The sequence below is a fragment of the Bos grunniens genome, chromosome X, assembly GCF_055505025.1.
Source record: "Bos grunniens cultivar Pamir isolate PY7600 chromosome X, Bosgru_T2T1.0, whole genome shotgun sequence".
In the NCBI taxonomy this organism is placed as follows: Eukaryota; Metazoa; Chordata; class Mammalia; order Artiodactyla; family Bovidae; genus Bos; species Bos grunniens.
Window position 1 is genome coordinate 36,596,370 of NC_141194.1, and position 17,168 is coordinate 36,613,537.

Genomic DNA, 17,168 nt, shown 5'->3' on the forward strand with positions numbered 1-17,168 from the left:
CAGCAAAAAAAAAAAAAAAATTTGAAGAATGAATATATGTATATGTATAATCAAATCACTTTGCTGTATACTTGAAACTAACATGACATTGTAAATCAACTCTACTCCAATAATTTTTTTTAAAACCTAAAAAAAAGTCATTTTTGTGTTCATTGATCATCAAATGGCTTTTTTCTTTCTCAAAGCAGAAATTTGTGCTACCACCAGAATGGTGGGGCAAATGAGTGGGTGAAATACATTGCTGAAGGAAATCACCACGTGTCAGCTAACCTGACATTAACTGCATTAGATTCTTGCTCTGTTACATGTGTGTTTGGCATGATATTGGAGTGACCTTTTGCATTCCATCTGGCTGGACAGTCACCTACTCAGGGCATTTTGGACTGTTGCTTGCTCATGCTGGCCGTGGTTGATAGTAAGCTAGCAAAGACCTCCACTTCAGAGGGCCTGTGAGCAGGACACTTCACTCTGAAAAGGGGTCTGTGGTGAGGCAGGCTTTCTGTGGCTTAGCCCATTTTGTTTATTTCCTTAAGAAAGATCATGTATCCTCAGTAGGGAGGTGGTTGCATCAGAGCTCGACCTTTAGGTTGGGGCCAAGCAACATAGCATGAGCTTTATTGTGCTCTCATCTCTTCATGCTCACAGCCCAGCCCCATAGGACTCTTTCACAACAGACACCTCTGTTCAAGGACCAGCGAAGGCAATCAGCTAAACTAATCAAACTATTTACACCAAACCACCAGAGACTTGCTTTGCATGTTTGACATATCTTAATTTATTTCAATTCAGTGTAAAAAATTTATTTAAAGAACCAAATCCAAATACCATATGCTGTCACTTATATGTAGAATCTAAAATGTGTCACAAATGAATGTGTCTTTGAAACAGAGATTCACGGACATAGACAACAGACTTGTGGTTGCCAAGGCAGGGCTGGGTTGCGGGAGGGTGGACTGGGAGTGTGGGATTAGCAAATGCAAACGACCACATACAGAATGGATAATCAGCAAAGTCCTACTGTGGTAGCACAGGGAACTATGTTCAATATCCTGTGATTACTGTAATGGAAAAGAATATAAAAAGAATGTATATATGTATATAACTGAGTCCCTTTGCTATACAGCAGAAATTAACACAACACTGGAAATCAACTATAGTAAAAAATAATAATAATAATAATAATTAGAAAAGAGAACCAAATCCATCCAAAACATCAGTACGTAAATAACCTTATTATATGCTACAAATACAGGAGAGGGAATTTGGGTGTGTTCTGATAAAGGCCTAATGGGCAGGGAGCCCCTCTCTGCCACCCGCAGTCACTCCTTTCTCCCCAGTGGAAATGCTGTTTCCTCATTCCTAAGGCTTCAGCAGGTTTCAGAAGCTGGGAGGCCGTCTTCTTCACGGTATGTGTGCTAATGTATTACTCTGAGCTGGGAATGGGACCTGAAGGGATATTGGAGAGGGCAGACCTATGAGAGAACATGAAGCAGCCACTGTCCACCTCCACCCCTCCACCATGTCATCTCCTTCCTTCCTAATGTACTGTGCATTGGGGGGAAGGACAGTGAGACCAGGACCCTCTTCCTCGATGGTCTCTTCCGCACACTTTTCACGAGCACTCTTCACTTTTTATTTGCTGATCAATAAAGCCAAGGGTAGGTCTTGCCTGTTCCCAGCGATAAAGAACTGCACGCATAACTGGTCTTTATCCAGCCCAACAAGCGCCGTTTCTCTTTGTTTTTCATAGTGTTTCTGAGAGATAAGAGGAAACCGCCCAGACATGATGCATGACCGGGGAGGTTTTGCAATATTTTATAAACTCATTCTCTATTGGGAGCTGTGGATTAGGGGTGGAAAGGAAAAGAGAGGGCACCACATAGAACCAAAGTTGATTTTTTTTTTTCCTAGGTTAAAAACAAGCAGGTGGATGGGACTTCCCTTGGTGGTCCAGTGTGGTTAGGACACCACACTTTCACTGCAGGGGGCAAAGGTTCGATCCCTGGTCAGAGAACTAAGATCTCCTATGCGGCACTGTGTGGTCAAAAAATAGAGAAAAAAAAAAAAAAAAAAAAACAAGCAGGTGGAGGAAAAGGAGACATGAATATATGTTCAACGGAGGAAAAAGTAATCCAGTTTTCAGTTATCGGCACAGAAGTCAAATAGGGAAAACTTTGGTCATTCAAATGAGTACATACCCTGAAACTCCGTGGCCTTTTCCTGTCACAAAAATTGTCTCTGTTGTATGGATTCAAGACCAGAAGAGGCAAACAGGACCTTAGTTCAGGTGAAGAGCCAAATATATTCCCAGGGAATTATGGATGGTACCAGAATAGACTCCTTTTAAGTTCATGCCTTTTGAGGCTCTTGGCAAGTTTCTGAGAGTGAGCCAGGATGGTGGGGTTGATATGAGACTGATAATGCAAGATATTAGGTAGAGTCAGACCAAATGTGAGATCAGTTGATGCCAATAAAGGCACAGAGAAAGATGTTTTTAGTGGCAAATTGAAATTTTGGTAGCAATTTGATAGATGCAGAGTGGAAAATATAAGAGAAATGGGCTATTCAGCTAAGGAAAGACCTGGGGCTAAGCCTTGAAATGATGGTGGGAAGGTGTCGGAAGATAGGTCTTTGGGAATGTTAGGAAGGAGTAAACCCAAGAGGCAAAGATAGGTACCTAATAAAAAGAGAAATTTAAGTTGAAACTCATGGCATACCTGTAATTGTTTCTGAGCAACCAAATGGAAAATGGGGACCCAAAGTCTTAATGAAGCTGATGTGTTACATGCTCTGCACTACAGCTTCTTTCCACGCCTGCCTGGGCTCATGAACTTTTCTTTTTTAATTAAAGAAAAAATATAAGTTGTTTTACAATGTTTCAGATGTACAGCAAAGTGATTCAGTTATATTTTATATATATATATATATGTATTCCTTTTTTCAGATTATTTTCTCTTATAGGTTATTAAAAAATACTGAAGATAGTTCCTTGTGCTATACAGTAGATCCTTGTTGGTTATCTATTTTATATATAGTAATATATATCTGTTAATCCCAAATTCCTAATTCATCTGCCCCCCCTTTCCCCTTTGGTAACAATAAGTTTGTTTACTCTGTCAGTGAGTCTATTTCTGTTTTGTAAACAAGTTCATTTATGTCATTTTTTAGATTGTGCATATAAATTATATCATATGATATTTGTTTTTCTCTGTCTGACTTTCTTCACTTAGTATGATAATCTCTAGGTCCATCCATGTTGCTGCAAATGACATTGCTTCATTTTTTTATGGCTGAGAAATATTTCATTATATATATAAACCACATCTTTATACATTCCTCTGCCAATAAACATTTAGGTTGCTTCCTTGTCTTGGCTGTCGTGAACAGTGCTGCTGTGAACATTGGTGTGCATGTATCTTTTCAAATTAGAGTTTTCTCCAGACGTATATGGTATTTCTATTTTGAGTTTCTGAAGGAACCTCCACGCTGTTCTCCATAGTGGCTATACCAATTTATATTCCACCAACTGTCTAAGAGGGTTGGTTCCATTTTCTCCACACCCTCTCCAGCATTTATTATTTGCAGACTTTTTGATGATGGTCATTCTGACGTGAGGTGGGCTTGTGAACTTTGATTGCTCTATTATAGACTTTTGTCTAAAAAAAATGTTTCCCAGGCTTTCTAGAGTTCCCCCACAATACCTAATAGAGGGCCTCACTGGACTAGTAGCTCAGTAATGGTAATTGGCAAATTAATGAACAACTTCCTTTTTATGTAATTATTTTTCCAAATTAAATGCTAGATTTGAAGAGGCCAAATCCTGGATTATAGTTTGCCCTTCTGTGCGTGCATGGATGCTAAGTTGCTTCAGTCATGTCTGACTCTTTGCGACCCTATGGACCATAGTCCACCAGGATCCTCTGTCCTGGGGATTCTCTAGGCAAAAATACTGGAGTGGGTTGCCATTTCCTTCTCCAGGGATCTCCCCAACCCTGGAATCTAACCTGTGTCTCTTAGTCTCCTGCATTGGCAGGTGGGTTCTTTACCACTAGCGCCACCTGGGAAGCCCCTTCTAATGTTGGGTAAATCATGATTTAAGAAATCATTAGTTATTTCTAAAGGATTGGGTGAGTCAGATGGCAGATACCACATAGGAAAATTTGATGTGTGAGTCTTTAGAGAAAAAACAAAACCCAATAGACTTGATTCCAGATTCATTCATTCAGGCCAAGGCTGAACTGTAGGTGGTTTTTCTTTTTTTTTTTGGTTACTCTGACTAGTACTTTTCTTACATAGGTTTGCCTTTTTGGAAGGTTGGCTTCATGAGAGTAAAGGTCTTGTCATCCTGTTTACTGTTATGTCTCCAGCATCTGGGACAGGCTTTCCTGCCATGTGATACTAAGGGCTTAGGAAATAATTTCGGAAGGAAGGGGAAACAGCTGGGGGGTGGGCGGGGTGGAGTAAAGGAAAGAGGAGAGGGAGGACTCTGCTTTTCATGCCAGTACACCTGGCTCTTACTCACTCATCAGTTACCAAAGGCCCCCTCAGGCTCAGCATTAGGAACCAAGGATACCAAAATGATGAGATGTCAGGGTCTTTGCATCTGATCATCCACTAGAGAGAAAGAGAGAAAGAACACAGTGGGTGCTGTGCCAAGAGTAACGGGGATATGAGAGGGTGCTAAATGGAGTATCCAGTCAGCCCTGAGGCTGAGTGGGTGGCAGAGAACATTGCATACCTGAGCGGAACCCTAATAATTGCAGTGATGCTTTGTAGGCTTGAGAACATTTTAATCTCTATAGCCCTCAAACGTACAGTGGGGAAATTGAATAAAATATGGGAGACGGCATGTCATGCATTGCCTTTTGGCCATTCTCTATTCAGTCATTTTGTTTTTGATGTGGGATCTTCATTCCCCAACCAGGGCTGGAACCCCTGCCCCTTGCAGTGGAAGCAGGGAGTCTTAACCGCTGGACCAAAGGGAAGTGCCCAGAGTCATTTTGATAGTGAAAGTTCTTTTGTATTGGTCCTTACTGGACTTTGGTTTCCTTCTGCTCTGCTGTGCTGTGCTCAGACGCATCTCACTTTTTGCAACCCTATGGACTATAGCCCACCAGGCTCCTCTGTCCATGGGAATCTCCAGGCAAGAATACTTGAACGAGTTGCCATTTCCTCCTCCAGGAGATCTTCCCCACGCAGGGATAGAACCCATGTATCTTGTGTCTCCTGCCTTGGCAGGCACCTAGGAAGCCCTTCAGAGACTGCAAAAGCAGGCTCTGTTGAGTCTGTCATGTAGCAGTTGTCATAGAATTGTGGCTTTATAAGCACAATCAAAATGACACAAACTGAAGGCCCATTGTCTGAGCCAGACCCATGCCATATATCAGGAGTAACAGCTTTGTTAAGCATGGTCACTTAGGACCAGTCTTTGTTCTTTTCTGAGCAACTGCTTGTTCTTGTGACAAGGATTAATGACATAACAGCTGTAAGGTGGTCTTTGCCTTTTACAAAAGCCTATAGCAGTAAAGATTTGTGTTTGCCATCAGAACAGCAAATTTTCTGAAGAGGGGAGATAAACTTGACAGCAGAGAGAGAATCAGTGGTTTAAAAAAAAAAAAAGGTGTGGTGGGCTGAGCTTATTTACAAAGAAGAAGAGGAGTGTGGGGGGTTTATGCTGATGGACTATTTAAGCAAGAAAATGTGGTGTCAGAGGAATAATGAAGATCGTGACTTTACTTCTGCTTCTTGATTTCCTTACTCAGGTGCTGACCCCAGCCCAGATCAAATCAATTTGTCAGGCCATCCTGGACTCTGGGAAACAGTATGCCATGAAAAAGAGGAAGCCATTCCCGCTGATGTATTCTTACTATGGAACCGAATACTTGGGTGAGTGAAGGTTTTGGCCAAGGCCTGGAGGAGGAAGGCAGTCTCTAATAGCCGCTTTTACATAGGTCATCACTATCACTGGGAACCTTTTAAAAAGCCATTTGAAAATAAATATTGATGGATACTTCAAAGCATAATTTCATGTTTATTTTCAGAATCTACCTGTCAGAAAGGTAACTGTTTTAACAAGTGTGTGTATGTGTGTGTGAGAGAGAGTCAGTCAGTCATGTCTGACTCTATGCAACCCACCCCATGGACTGTAGTCCACCAGACTCCTCTGTCCATGGGATTTCCCAGGCAAGAATACTAGAGTGGGTAGCCCTTCCCTTCTCCAGGGGATCTTCCTGACCCAGGGATCAAAGCCAGGTCTCCTGCATTGGCAGGCGGATTCTTTACCACTGATCCACCAGGGAATTTCACTAAAGACTAAAATACTTTATTCTTGATTGTGAATTCATTGGCCTATTTTTGCTGAAAGTTGAACAGCTTATACAATCACTGCCAGTAGTACCTGTGCACAGGGAAACAGGATTCAGCCACTGACATCTTCAAGTTTTTAATATTAATGGATTAACTTCAAACTGGTCCTCTTCCCAATTGAATTAACAATGCTTCTCTTGTCTGTATAGGAGCAGCTCATGGCCTATCGTCCATCCTCCAGATGCTTCTTTCTTACCATGAGCACCTCAAGCCCTCGGACCAGGAGCTGGTGTGGCAGAGCGTGGACTTCCTTATGGAGCAGGAACAGAATTGCAACTGGCCCCCTGAGCTCGGCGAGGCCATCGAGAGGGAGAATGAGCTGGTGCACTGGTGCCACGGAGCCCCAGGTCTCACTCCCATTCTTATCTGAAAACATTGCCTTTCAGCGGGCTTAGCCAAACACACATGCCTTTTCTGAGAAGTGAGGGTATTTCTCACCTTACACCATTACCACAGGAGGTGAAAAGGTCAAGAGGAAACTTTTCAAAGGCAGAAAAGTCTCCATCAGTTAAAGATCTCTAGAAATGATCCTGTGTTTAAAATATAAATGATCAGTATCTATTTGCATACAAATTAAACTAGTGTTCTCCAATAAAATATGAGCCACAAATGAAATAACTGTTTAGTAGCCCTAGTAAAACCACAGAAACAGGTGAAATTAATTATCATAATAGATATACCCCCAGTATACCCCAAGGGGCTTCCCTGGTAGCTCAGACAGTAAAGAATCTGCCTGCAATGCAAGAGACTGGAGTTCGATCCCTGGGTCAGGAAGATCCCCTGGAGTAGGAAACGGCAACCCATTCCTATATTTCTTGCCTGGGAAATTCCATGGCCAGAGAAGCCTGGCAGGCTATAGTCCATGGGGTCGCAAAGAGTTGAACACGACTGAGTGACTAACACTTTCAGTACACCCCAAATGTTATTTCAACATGCAGCCAATTTAAAAATCTAGTAGGATTTCACAGTTTTGAAATATTGTCTTTGAAATCCCGTGTATATGTTAGACTTACAACCCATCCTGATTCAGACTAGCCATGTTGCAGGTGCTCAGGGGTTTCATGGGACAGTGCAGGTCTGGAACCTCACAGTTCAAAACGTGGTCCCTGGACCAGTGGCATGGGCCACCTGGACACTTGTTGGATATCGAGAATCTCAGGCCCCACCCCAGCCCCAGGGATTCCCAATCCACATTTCAACAAGGTCCCTAGTCGATTTGTATGCACAATAAGGTTTAAGATGGACTGTTCTGTAATTCGTCTTCAAATGACAGTTTCCATTATCACCTAATGAAAAGTCTAGAGAAATGAGAAGCCATTTGGGGTGAACTCTCTGGAATTGAGCCTAGAAACTTATCAGACCCCATCTTTTCACTTTCTTTCTTTCTTTTTAACCCCATTATACCACTAATTAGGCCTTAGAGAAGATGCAATTCAAAATAAATTAAATTCAGAGAAAACAATTAATTTTGGTCTATTGGCCAGAGGAGAGACTTAAAATACTGAAATAATGCACATTTTTGATTAGCAGTGTATTTAATTTTCAAGGCTATGCTTCAATGCCATGAGTGAATACAGCTTTAAAATATATTTAATTTGTCTTTAGTTTGTTACCTGATTTTTATTACTTCCTTTCCCCTCCTTACCTATGTAATGTTCTTTAATCCAAGTGGAATTTCATTTTTTATTTCCATACAGTCTGAGATGACAAATAATAGAAGTCTTAGTCCATTGGCTAGATTTTCTCTGCCTGCCACTTTTACTTAAGGGAGGACTTCAAAGGCTCCTATGTGTGCTTGTACCACCACCAGGGCATTGTACATTATGTCCAGGCTAATTCCCACCAGTGATCATTTGAGTCCATTTTTTTTTCTGGCTTTGAACTTTTTCTTGAAGAAAAACAGCACTTATTTACCATTCTGGAAATGATATTTCTTCATGTTATGCTCAACACTCTCATTTCCTATTCCCTTTGATCATTAGCAATGGTGGCCATTGGATATCCTTCAAGCACCCCAGGATCCTTGAATTTTGGAAATGTCCCAAATTAAATACAGCCTATTTTAAAAGGATCCAATGTATAGTAGAAGCCCTGTAAAGAGTGGGCAGATTGTCTGCTAAAATAAGTGGCTGGGTCACTTAATTGATATAGGGGTCTTGAAAGATAGTTACTCCATTCTTACTGTACATCCCATCTGTCTTTGTAAATCATGGACCATAACAGTACAGCATAGGATTCATTACCCTGAGGACTTTATTCTCATATATCATTCATGTTCAGTGTCTTGGTAAGATTAAATGTAGGTTGCAAAGCAAAAGCATTCAACCCACGTATTCACCAGACTGCCAAAAATAAGCCAGTTCACAAATGAATAAACAACCAAATGGAGCCCATTATGTCTGCTACCACTTCCATTCTCAAGGGTATCGGTCTTCCTTTTAAGAGATGTGGTAAAAATAGCACCAAGAGGGATTACGAATCTGGTAAGTGCAGGTTAAAAATCAAGATTCCTCTGAAGTTGGCAACAGTAAGCTCTCCAAAAATTCTAAAGCAGGAGATGACCTAGAAAAATAATTCTCACTTGTATGAGGAAAGCATTTTATTTGAGAGTAGATTTATGAACAGTACAGATGGTTTGGGGCAGCAGGCTGATTCTGTGATTAAAAACCTGTCAGATATAGTCCACAATGTGGAATTTCTTCAATGATATCTTATCTCCCACTATAATTGTTTCCTGTTGAATTTCCTTCAACCCACCTCTACAGGTGACAGCCTTAGTTATCATTTATGCAGTGTGAATATACTTCTGGGCTCTTAAATTAATAACTCTGGATTCCAATTGTAGCTCTAACACTAACCAGTTAAGTAACCTTGAGAAAACCACTTTGTTTCTTTTGTGCTTTTTTGTTTCTTCATCTGTGAAAGGAGTAGGTGGAGATGGAGTAGGAAAACTTTTTTTTTTTTTTTTTTAATCACTACAGAAACCTTTTATCCTGTGGTCCCTTGCCGTTCCTGAGGGATATGGCCCCAACAATTTGCAGACACTCACATTTATAAATACCTAGTGAAACGTCGAGTTTTTCTCACTAGATGCAGGCAGATTCACCTGACCCCTTCCTCACCTTAGTGATTCTGAAATACAAGATGAAAACTATTTACAAAATCATTAAAACAAATGCCATGGCTAAAATAAAGTCTGGATGGCATTATGTTACATCATTATTGTGGTCACACTGACAGTTCATTTCCTTTACTCTGGGTGAAACACAGCTGTAGCTATTTTTTTTTTTTTAATCATTTCATGAGGGCTCCTGGATAGGTGACTTTTTTCTTTGTTGTTTGTTTTTTTATTGAAGTATAGTGAATTACAAGGGTGACTTTGAATAGGTAACAGCAGGGATTTGTACATGCGGGTGTCTTTGACCACTAAGCTTTGTAGTGTACACTGTACAGTGCCTGCTTCAGTGCAATCACAGATCCCAGAATGGACCTGTGTGCTGATTCTACAGGATGTTGAAATAATATGTACCAAGTCTGACTATTATGAGGCTCTGCTAGATCACATGTTTTCAAAGATTCAGTCTCCCAAACCATATTTCTTAAGTAATAATTCCTTTTCCTAGTTGTATTAATACTTGGCAAAGACATATATCATTGCTGCCTGGCAGTTTCATGTCAGTGGACAATAATCAGTGTTTCCATGATGACATGACAGTGTTCCCAGCAAAAGCAAAGAAAGCCAACATCCTTTCCTTTTAGATTAAGCCATCTGATTGTGGACTTCTCTAGGTTATGTAAGAAGACAATAGGTTTAGGAGTTTTTCAAGGTCCCTTCCATGTACCATTCTTTGATCTGAGCTGCAGGAAGAGGCCCTTTCTCTCTGACCAGAACCCCAGGATCAATATCCATTAAGCTGCCAGGGGCTAGTGGCCTGGTTTAGCAATGGGACCATCTCAGCCCATCTTCCTTCCACATATCTCATCTCCACTTCAGCATCCGCCTGAACTGGGGTGAGAAATGAGACATTACAGGGTCAGCAGGCATTTGTGGAGGCCTTGACATGGGTCAAACACCATGACATAGATTGGAGAACAAAAATGAACATGACAGAGTACCTGCCCTTAGTTAGCTGGCACAATATGAGGGGCGGCAGACATGAGAACAGGTAATTTTAACAGATTTACCGATACAGAAAACAAACTAGTGGGTACCAATGGGGTACCAGAAGACTTCCCTGGTGGCTCAGTGGTAAAGAATCTGCCTGCCAATGGAGGAAACATGGGTTCGATCCCTGGGTTGGGAAGATCCCCTGGAGAAGGAAATGGCAACCCACTCCAGTATTCTTGCCTGGAGAATCCCATGGACAGAGGAGCCTGGCAGACTACAGTCTATGGGGTTACAAAGAGTTGGACACAACTGAGCGACTGAACATGAGCACAGTGGGTACCAGAGGGTGGGCAGAAGGGAGGAGGGGCAAGATAGGGCTAGGGGATTAAGAGATACAAACCACCATGTATAAAATTGCTAAGCAACAACGATATGTTGTATGTTGTTCAGTTGCTAAGTTGTGTCTTACTCTTTGCGACCCCATGGACTGTAGCCTGCCAGGCTCCTCTGTCCATGGGATTCTCTAGGCAAGAATACTGGAGTGCATTGCTATTCCCTTCTCCAGGGGATCTTCGTGACTCAGGGATCCAACCGGGTCTCCTGCATTGCAGGCAGACTCTTTACCATCTGAGCCACCAGGGAAGCCCATATGTTGTACAGCACAGGGAATTACAATTTTCTTATAATAACTTTTAATGGAGTTTAGTCTGTAAATGGAGAAGGCAATGGCAACCTACTCCAGTGTTCTTGCCTGGAGAATCCCAGGGACAGGGGAGCCTGCTGGGCTGCCATCTGTGGGGTCGCACAGAGTCGGACACGACTGAAGCGACTTAGCAGCAACAGCAGCAGTCTGTAAAAATACCGAATCTCTATCCTGTACACCCGAAATGAATATAATATTATAAATCAACTATACTTCAATTTAAAAGAAGGTTATTATGTTTAAAAACAAGTAATTTAAATATGATAACTGTATAAGTGCTCAGAGTTGTAGGACTGATGGGAGCTCAGAGGAGGCATCTCTGAGGGTCCTTCTCCAGATTCCAGGAAGGCTTCCTGAAGGAGGTGATGCCTGGGATAAGTTGGCCAGACCAAGAAAGGTGAGAAGTTTATTCCAAGAAAAGTCAGAGGCATGGAGCCAACATGGTGAAGGAAGGGAACCGTGGGGGTGACTTGGTTTTACTGAAATGAAAAGCTCCACAGAGGGAGAAGGGGAGGAGTGGCCAGGGGACAGAGTAGAAGCTGGGTGGCCAAGGGCTCTCTGTCTCACCTAGACAGGAGCTTCACCTGGATTCTGGAGGTGGGGAGCTAAGAACCACAAATTACACTGCAGAGTTGGTCCACCTTAAAGCAGAGGGAGCTGACCTATATGTCTGTTATTGGCCGAAATTGCTTGGGGGTGGGGGTGCATTGCATAGCCTCCCATTTGACTGAGGGCATATCCTCCAAGAAGAGGGAAACTGTGAGTTTTGTCAGCAGCCAACTCACAGCAGCTGGGAGATGGGGCACCTGCTGGTAAAGAAAAGGGATCTGATAAAGCGCCAAGGGCTTCTGGTTCACCCTCAGTACCCGTGTTAGATGGTGTCACATTCCTCGTGGGTCTTTCCTCCCTTCACATGTGGGTTAGGAGCCTTCCTGTGTGCTTCCACAATGCCTTGCTTTCCCCTCACATGGCCTAATGAATGCACCCAGTTAGGTTGTAAAGACTATGAAAGGAGGGGCTTTTAAAAATCTCAGTACCTACTACTGTCCTGGAATATAGTAGATAATTAATATCTAAGCAGCCACCAAGCCTGTGAGCTGTCTCTTTCATTAGCCTCTTTGTCATCTTTCTGCCGACACGCTCAGCTCATAGCTACCCTATTGCCGTTCTTCAGGTCTTGGTTGACTGCACAGTGGGGCATTTTGTCTATAACAGTAATCATCATTAAAAAGATAAACGAAAATATTCACAACAAAACACTCCCACTGGTTCCCTACCACCCACAAATACATTCCAAGGTGCCCAATTGGACTTGTAAAATCATCCCAAATGTGAATGCAATCTACCCTTCCTTTATCCTGTTGCTTAGAACACTCTGCCCCACTGGTTTCCATGTGACTTGTTTATCGTGGCTTAGAATCTTTGCCCTTGCTGATTTGAATCCTAGAATGCTCTCTCCCCCTCTCCTCCAGCCTGCAGTTTCCTATGTATACTACATAGTTCTGGAGAAAGCCTGACTTCTAGCAAAGCTTCCCTTGACAGTCTCCCTCAGGGAATTTAGACTTTTCTGATCCCTCTAGTATGATTTTCAGTGCCATTCATTTTATGTTCCAACATCATCGTAAACTGCGTGTCTTATGTATCTGTCACAAGTACATATTATTTTCTCCCTTTCTAGATAGTGCCTTCCTGAAGGGCAGGCATTGTGTTGAGTTATCATTTATTTTATATTACCCAGGGCCAGAACTGGCTACATAATTTGGAGGACCCAATACAAAATAAACACGCAGACCCCTTTTTGAAAAAGGATTAAGAAATTCAAGATGGCAACATCAGAGCCTTCAGTACAGTGTGGGGCCCTCCTGGAGGTCCTTTGTGAGGCTGTACAGGTCACCCGCCCATGAAGCGTTGGCCCTGCCTAGTGCTGTAAATACAGCAGATCATCAATGCACACTTTCAAATGAATGGATACAGTGAATGAATGAATGCGTAATTAACTAAGTGAAATTCTTTTAAAAATCATTCTTTGTGAAAATGACACTTTCTTCCTAAAACTGAAGGAGGATAGTGCTATAGGTGACCATTGTCAGTGGTTGTCTAGAAAGCACTGGCTGAGGAGAGCCCGTTGTTGGATGTTCATCAGATCAGATCAGATCAGTCGCTCAGTTGTGTCCGACTCTTTGCGACCCCATGAATCGCAGCACACCAGGCCTCCCTGTCCATCACCAACTCCCGGAGTTCACTGAGACTCACGTCCATCGAGTCAGTGATGCCATCCAGCCATCTCATCCTCTGTCGTCCCCTTCTCCTCCTGCCCCCAATCCCTCCCAGCATCAGAGTCTTTTCCAATGAGTCAACTCTTCGCATGAGGTGGCCAAAGTACTGGAGTTTCAGCTTTAGCATCATTCCTTCCAAAGAAATTCCAAGGCTGATCTCCTTCAGAATGGACTGGTTGGATCTCCTTGCAGTCCAAGGGACTCTCAAGAGTCTTCTCCAACACCACACTTCAAAAGCATCAGTTCTTCGGCGCTCAGCCTTCTTCACAGTCCAACTCTCACATCCATACATGACCACAGGAAAAACCATAGCCTTGACTAGACGAACCTTTGTTGGCAAAGTAATGTCTCTGCTTTTGAATATGCTATCTAGGTTGGTCATAACTTTCCTTCCAAGGAGTAAGCGTCTTTTAATTTCATGGCTGCAGTCACCATCTGTAGTGATTTTGGAGCCCAGAAAAATAAAGTCTGACACTGTTTCCACTGTTTCCCCATCTATTTGCCATGAAGTGATGGGACCGGATGCCATGATCTTAGTTTTCTGAATGTTGAGCTTTAAGCCAACTTTTTCACTCTCCACTTTCACTTTCATCAAGAGGCTTTTTAGTTCCTCTTCATGTTCATCATAGAGTGTTAAAGAATACCTTTTTTTTTCCCCTTTTTTGCGACATGGTGAGGCATGTGGGATGTTGGTTCCCCAACCAGGGATCAAACCCATGCCCCCTGCATTGGAAGCATGGAGTCTTAAGCATGGTCTTCCAGGGAAGTCTCCAAAGATACATATTTAAAAGAGAATAAAATCATGACTCTCAGACAAATATAAAATAAACATGTCAACAATTTTATTTAACTCATAAATTAATGAGGGAACCAGAGAAAAGTGTTATAACTGGCTCAAAGGAATCTCCAAAGAGCAGATGTATCTCTAGGCCAGGAAGAAGGCTGACATGAGTTTGCTTCATAGATGCAAAAACTAGCTGCTTCCACAAAGACTGAGGGAAGTCAACTCAACATCTATCAGACAGAATGTGAAGTTTCTAGAGACAGGTATTATTTACATTATTGTCAGTTTTCTACAAGGTAATTTCTGTCTCTACACAGTTGTAAAATAGGCCAGTCACAGACAAAGGCAGAGATAACCCTGATGGATGAGCTAGTCCAAATATCTACTAAATTCCAGTCTGTCCCTCTCTGGCGAGGCAGGAGAGAGTAATCTTGGGCTACTAATCTCCTCTCCCAATATGAGCACCTGGAATGTGGGGGAAATGGTTTCTATTAATAGCTATCACTTCTCTTGTTTCCGTTCCTGCCTGTGTAATGGAGATTGCCTTGGTTGAGCAGTGTTGAAGGAACAATCTTTCTTTGGAACAGTCAAGATGGCAGGGCCTCACTTTACAGCTGAAGCCAGAGTCTTGGCCAAGTCACTTGGAATCATTGTTGTTTTTGGAAGGACTCCCAGTTTGTCTCTTAAGAAAAGGTGTATAGTTTTAAATACTTTTAACATGACAAATTCTGAACGTCCGTGGGGGGATGGGCAAACTGTATAAACATTTAGCCTTTCCAAAATAGCAAGACATGGGTAATGCTTACCAGGGTATTTGTCATCAAATATTAACCCATTTGCAAATTATGGATTTTATCTGACTAGACACTTGTTGCTCTTTCTTTCAGTACTGATAATCACCATACAATTCAAACAATTTAAATCTCACAGGTACAATAAGACTCCCTTGGGGAAGATTCTATAGCCTTGCTACTTAAAATGTGGCCCCTGGAAGGGTCATTGTTAGAAATGTAGTACCCTGGCCCCACCTTAGACCTACTTGATTAGAATGGATATTTTACCAGTACCCTGATGTGTGGGCCTCTTCCAGTTTGAGAAGTTTCACTCTATAGTATTAAGCCTTGAAAATCACCTCTAATATCTGTGATGTTTTTACAGGAATTGCCTATCTGTTTGCCAAAGCTTATCTGGTTTCCAAGAAACCACAGTACCTGGACACATGTATCCGGTGTGGGGAACTCACATGGCAGAAGGGCTTGCTAAAGAAGGGCCCAGGGATCTGCCACGGGGTGGCTGGCAGTGCCTATGTCTTCCTGCTGCTCTACCGGCTCACCGGAAACTCTAAATACATCTACCGAGCCCAAAGGTCAGCCTTTCTTTGCATGTTTTTTTGTTTTTCTAAATATTAATCCAGTTAATGTTCAGAACAAGTAATAGTCACATAGTTTTAAAAGTGTAAACACAGATACTTCCATGGTGCATTTTAGCAATTTACTTCACTTCCCAGGAGATGGTTACCAGTATCTTAGTTACCTTCTCAGAGCTATACATATCTGTGTGTGTGTGTGTGTGTGTGTGTGTGTGTGTGTGTATATATATATGAGCAGATAAGTGTATATGTAAAATTTTGTCCCTCTTTTTGATACAAATGGTAGCATTTTGCTATCATAGTGATCACTCTCAATCAGTAAATAAAGGACTTTTCATCTTTGTTGTTGTGTAGTATTACATCTGCCTGGAGAATCCCAGGGACAGGGGCGGGCCTTGTGGGCTGCCGTCTCTGGGGTCGCACAGAGTCGGACACGACTGAAGCGACTTAGCAGCAGCAGCAGCAGCAGCAGTATTACATCTTATGAATAAGCCATATGGAGGGCAGTTTGGATTCTTTCCAGTGTTTTGCATTACTTAAAATGCTATGATGAATAATCTTGTACATATATCATGCTGTTCACCTATGGGTATGAAAGTGTGTTAGTTGCTCAGTCGTGTCTGACTCTTTGCAACCCCATGTACTGCAGCCTGCCAGGCTCCTCTGTCCGTGGGATTTTCCAGGCAAGAATACTGGAGTGGGTTGCCATTCCCTTCTCCAGGGGATCTTCCTGACCCAGGGATCAAACCTGGGTCTCCTACATTGCAGGCAGATTCTTTACCATCCTAGCCACCATATCAGTAAGGTAAATCCCTAGAAGTAGAATTACTGGGCCAAGGGGTATGTCTATTTGTGATTTTTTTATTGTGGTAAGAACACTTAATATGAGCTCTATTCTCTTAGCATATTTTTAAATGTACCATATTGTTAGCTACAGGCACAGTATTATACAACAGATCTCTGAAACTTACTCAACTTCAATAACAGAAACTTTCTACCCACTGAGCAAAAACTCCCCATTTCCCCTCCTACACCCTGACCCTTGGCAACCTTCATTCTATTCTCTACTTCTACGAGTTTAACTGTTATAGATTTCTCATGTGTTATCGTGGAGTATTTGTCTTTTTGTGCCTGACTTATTTCACTTAGCATAATGTCCTCATTTATCATTTAGAACAGTGCCTGTCACAGAGTATCTGCAGTGTATGTATTCAATGTTATCATCACTAAAAATTTGAGTTATATCATTCCAGACATTTCTCTATGCATAAATGTATGTTCTTATATCTATGTATATATATTTTAATAAAAACCTACAATTATGTATGTGTTACTGTACTATACATAACTATTTGCAGTTTATAATTTTAAATAAACAATTGTTAAGGGACACCCTTTATTTCAGTTTATGTAGATCTAGCTCAATTTTTTAATGACTATATAGTTATTTATTATAGTTGTACCATGATTAATTTAACCAATCTTTAAGTAATGGACACTTAGTATATGTGCAGTCTTTACTAAAACAAACAAAATTTTCCCAAATATCCAATACATATCTT

General features: G+C 41.8%; 1 protein-coding gene across 1 annotated transcript in view; it reads left to right on the plus strand.

The window, feature by feature from the left end:
* Nucleotides 1-17,168, plus strand: part of LANCL3 (LanC like family member 3) — a 121,821-nt gene that overhangs the window by 90,810 nt on the left and 13,843 nt on the right. Inside the window, exons 2-4 of the mRNA XM_086387637.1 lie at nt 5,763-5,886; nt 6,516-6,713; nt 15,396-15,603. Of these exons, the coding sequence (XP_086243763.1) occupies nt 5,763-5,886; nt 6,516-6,713; nt 15,396-15,603 (530 nt within the window). The remainder of the gene's footprint in view (nt 1-5,762; nt 5,887-6,515; nt 6,714-15,395; nt 15,604-17,168) is intronic.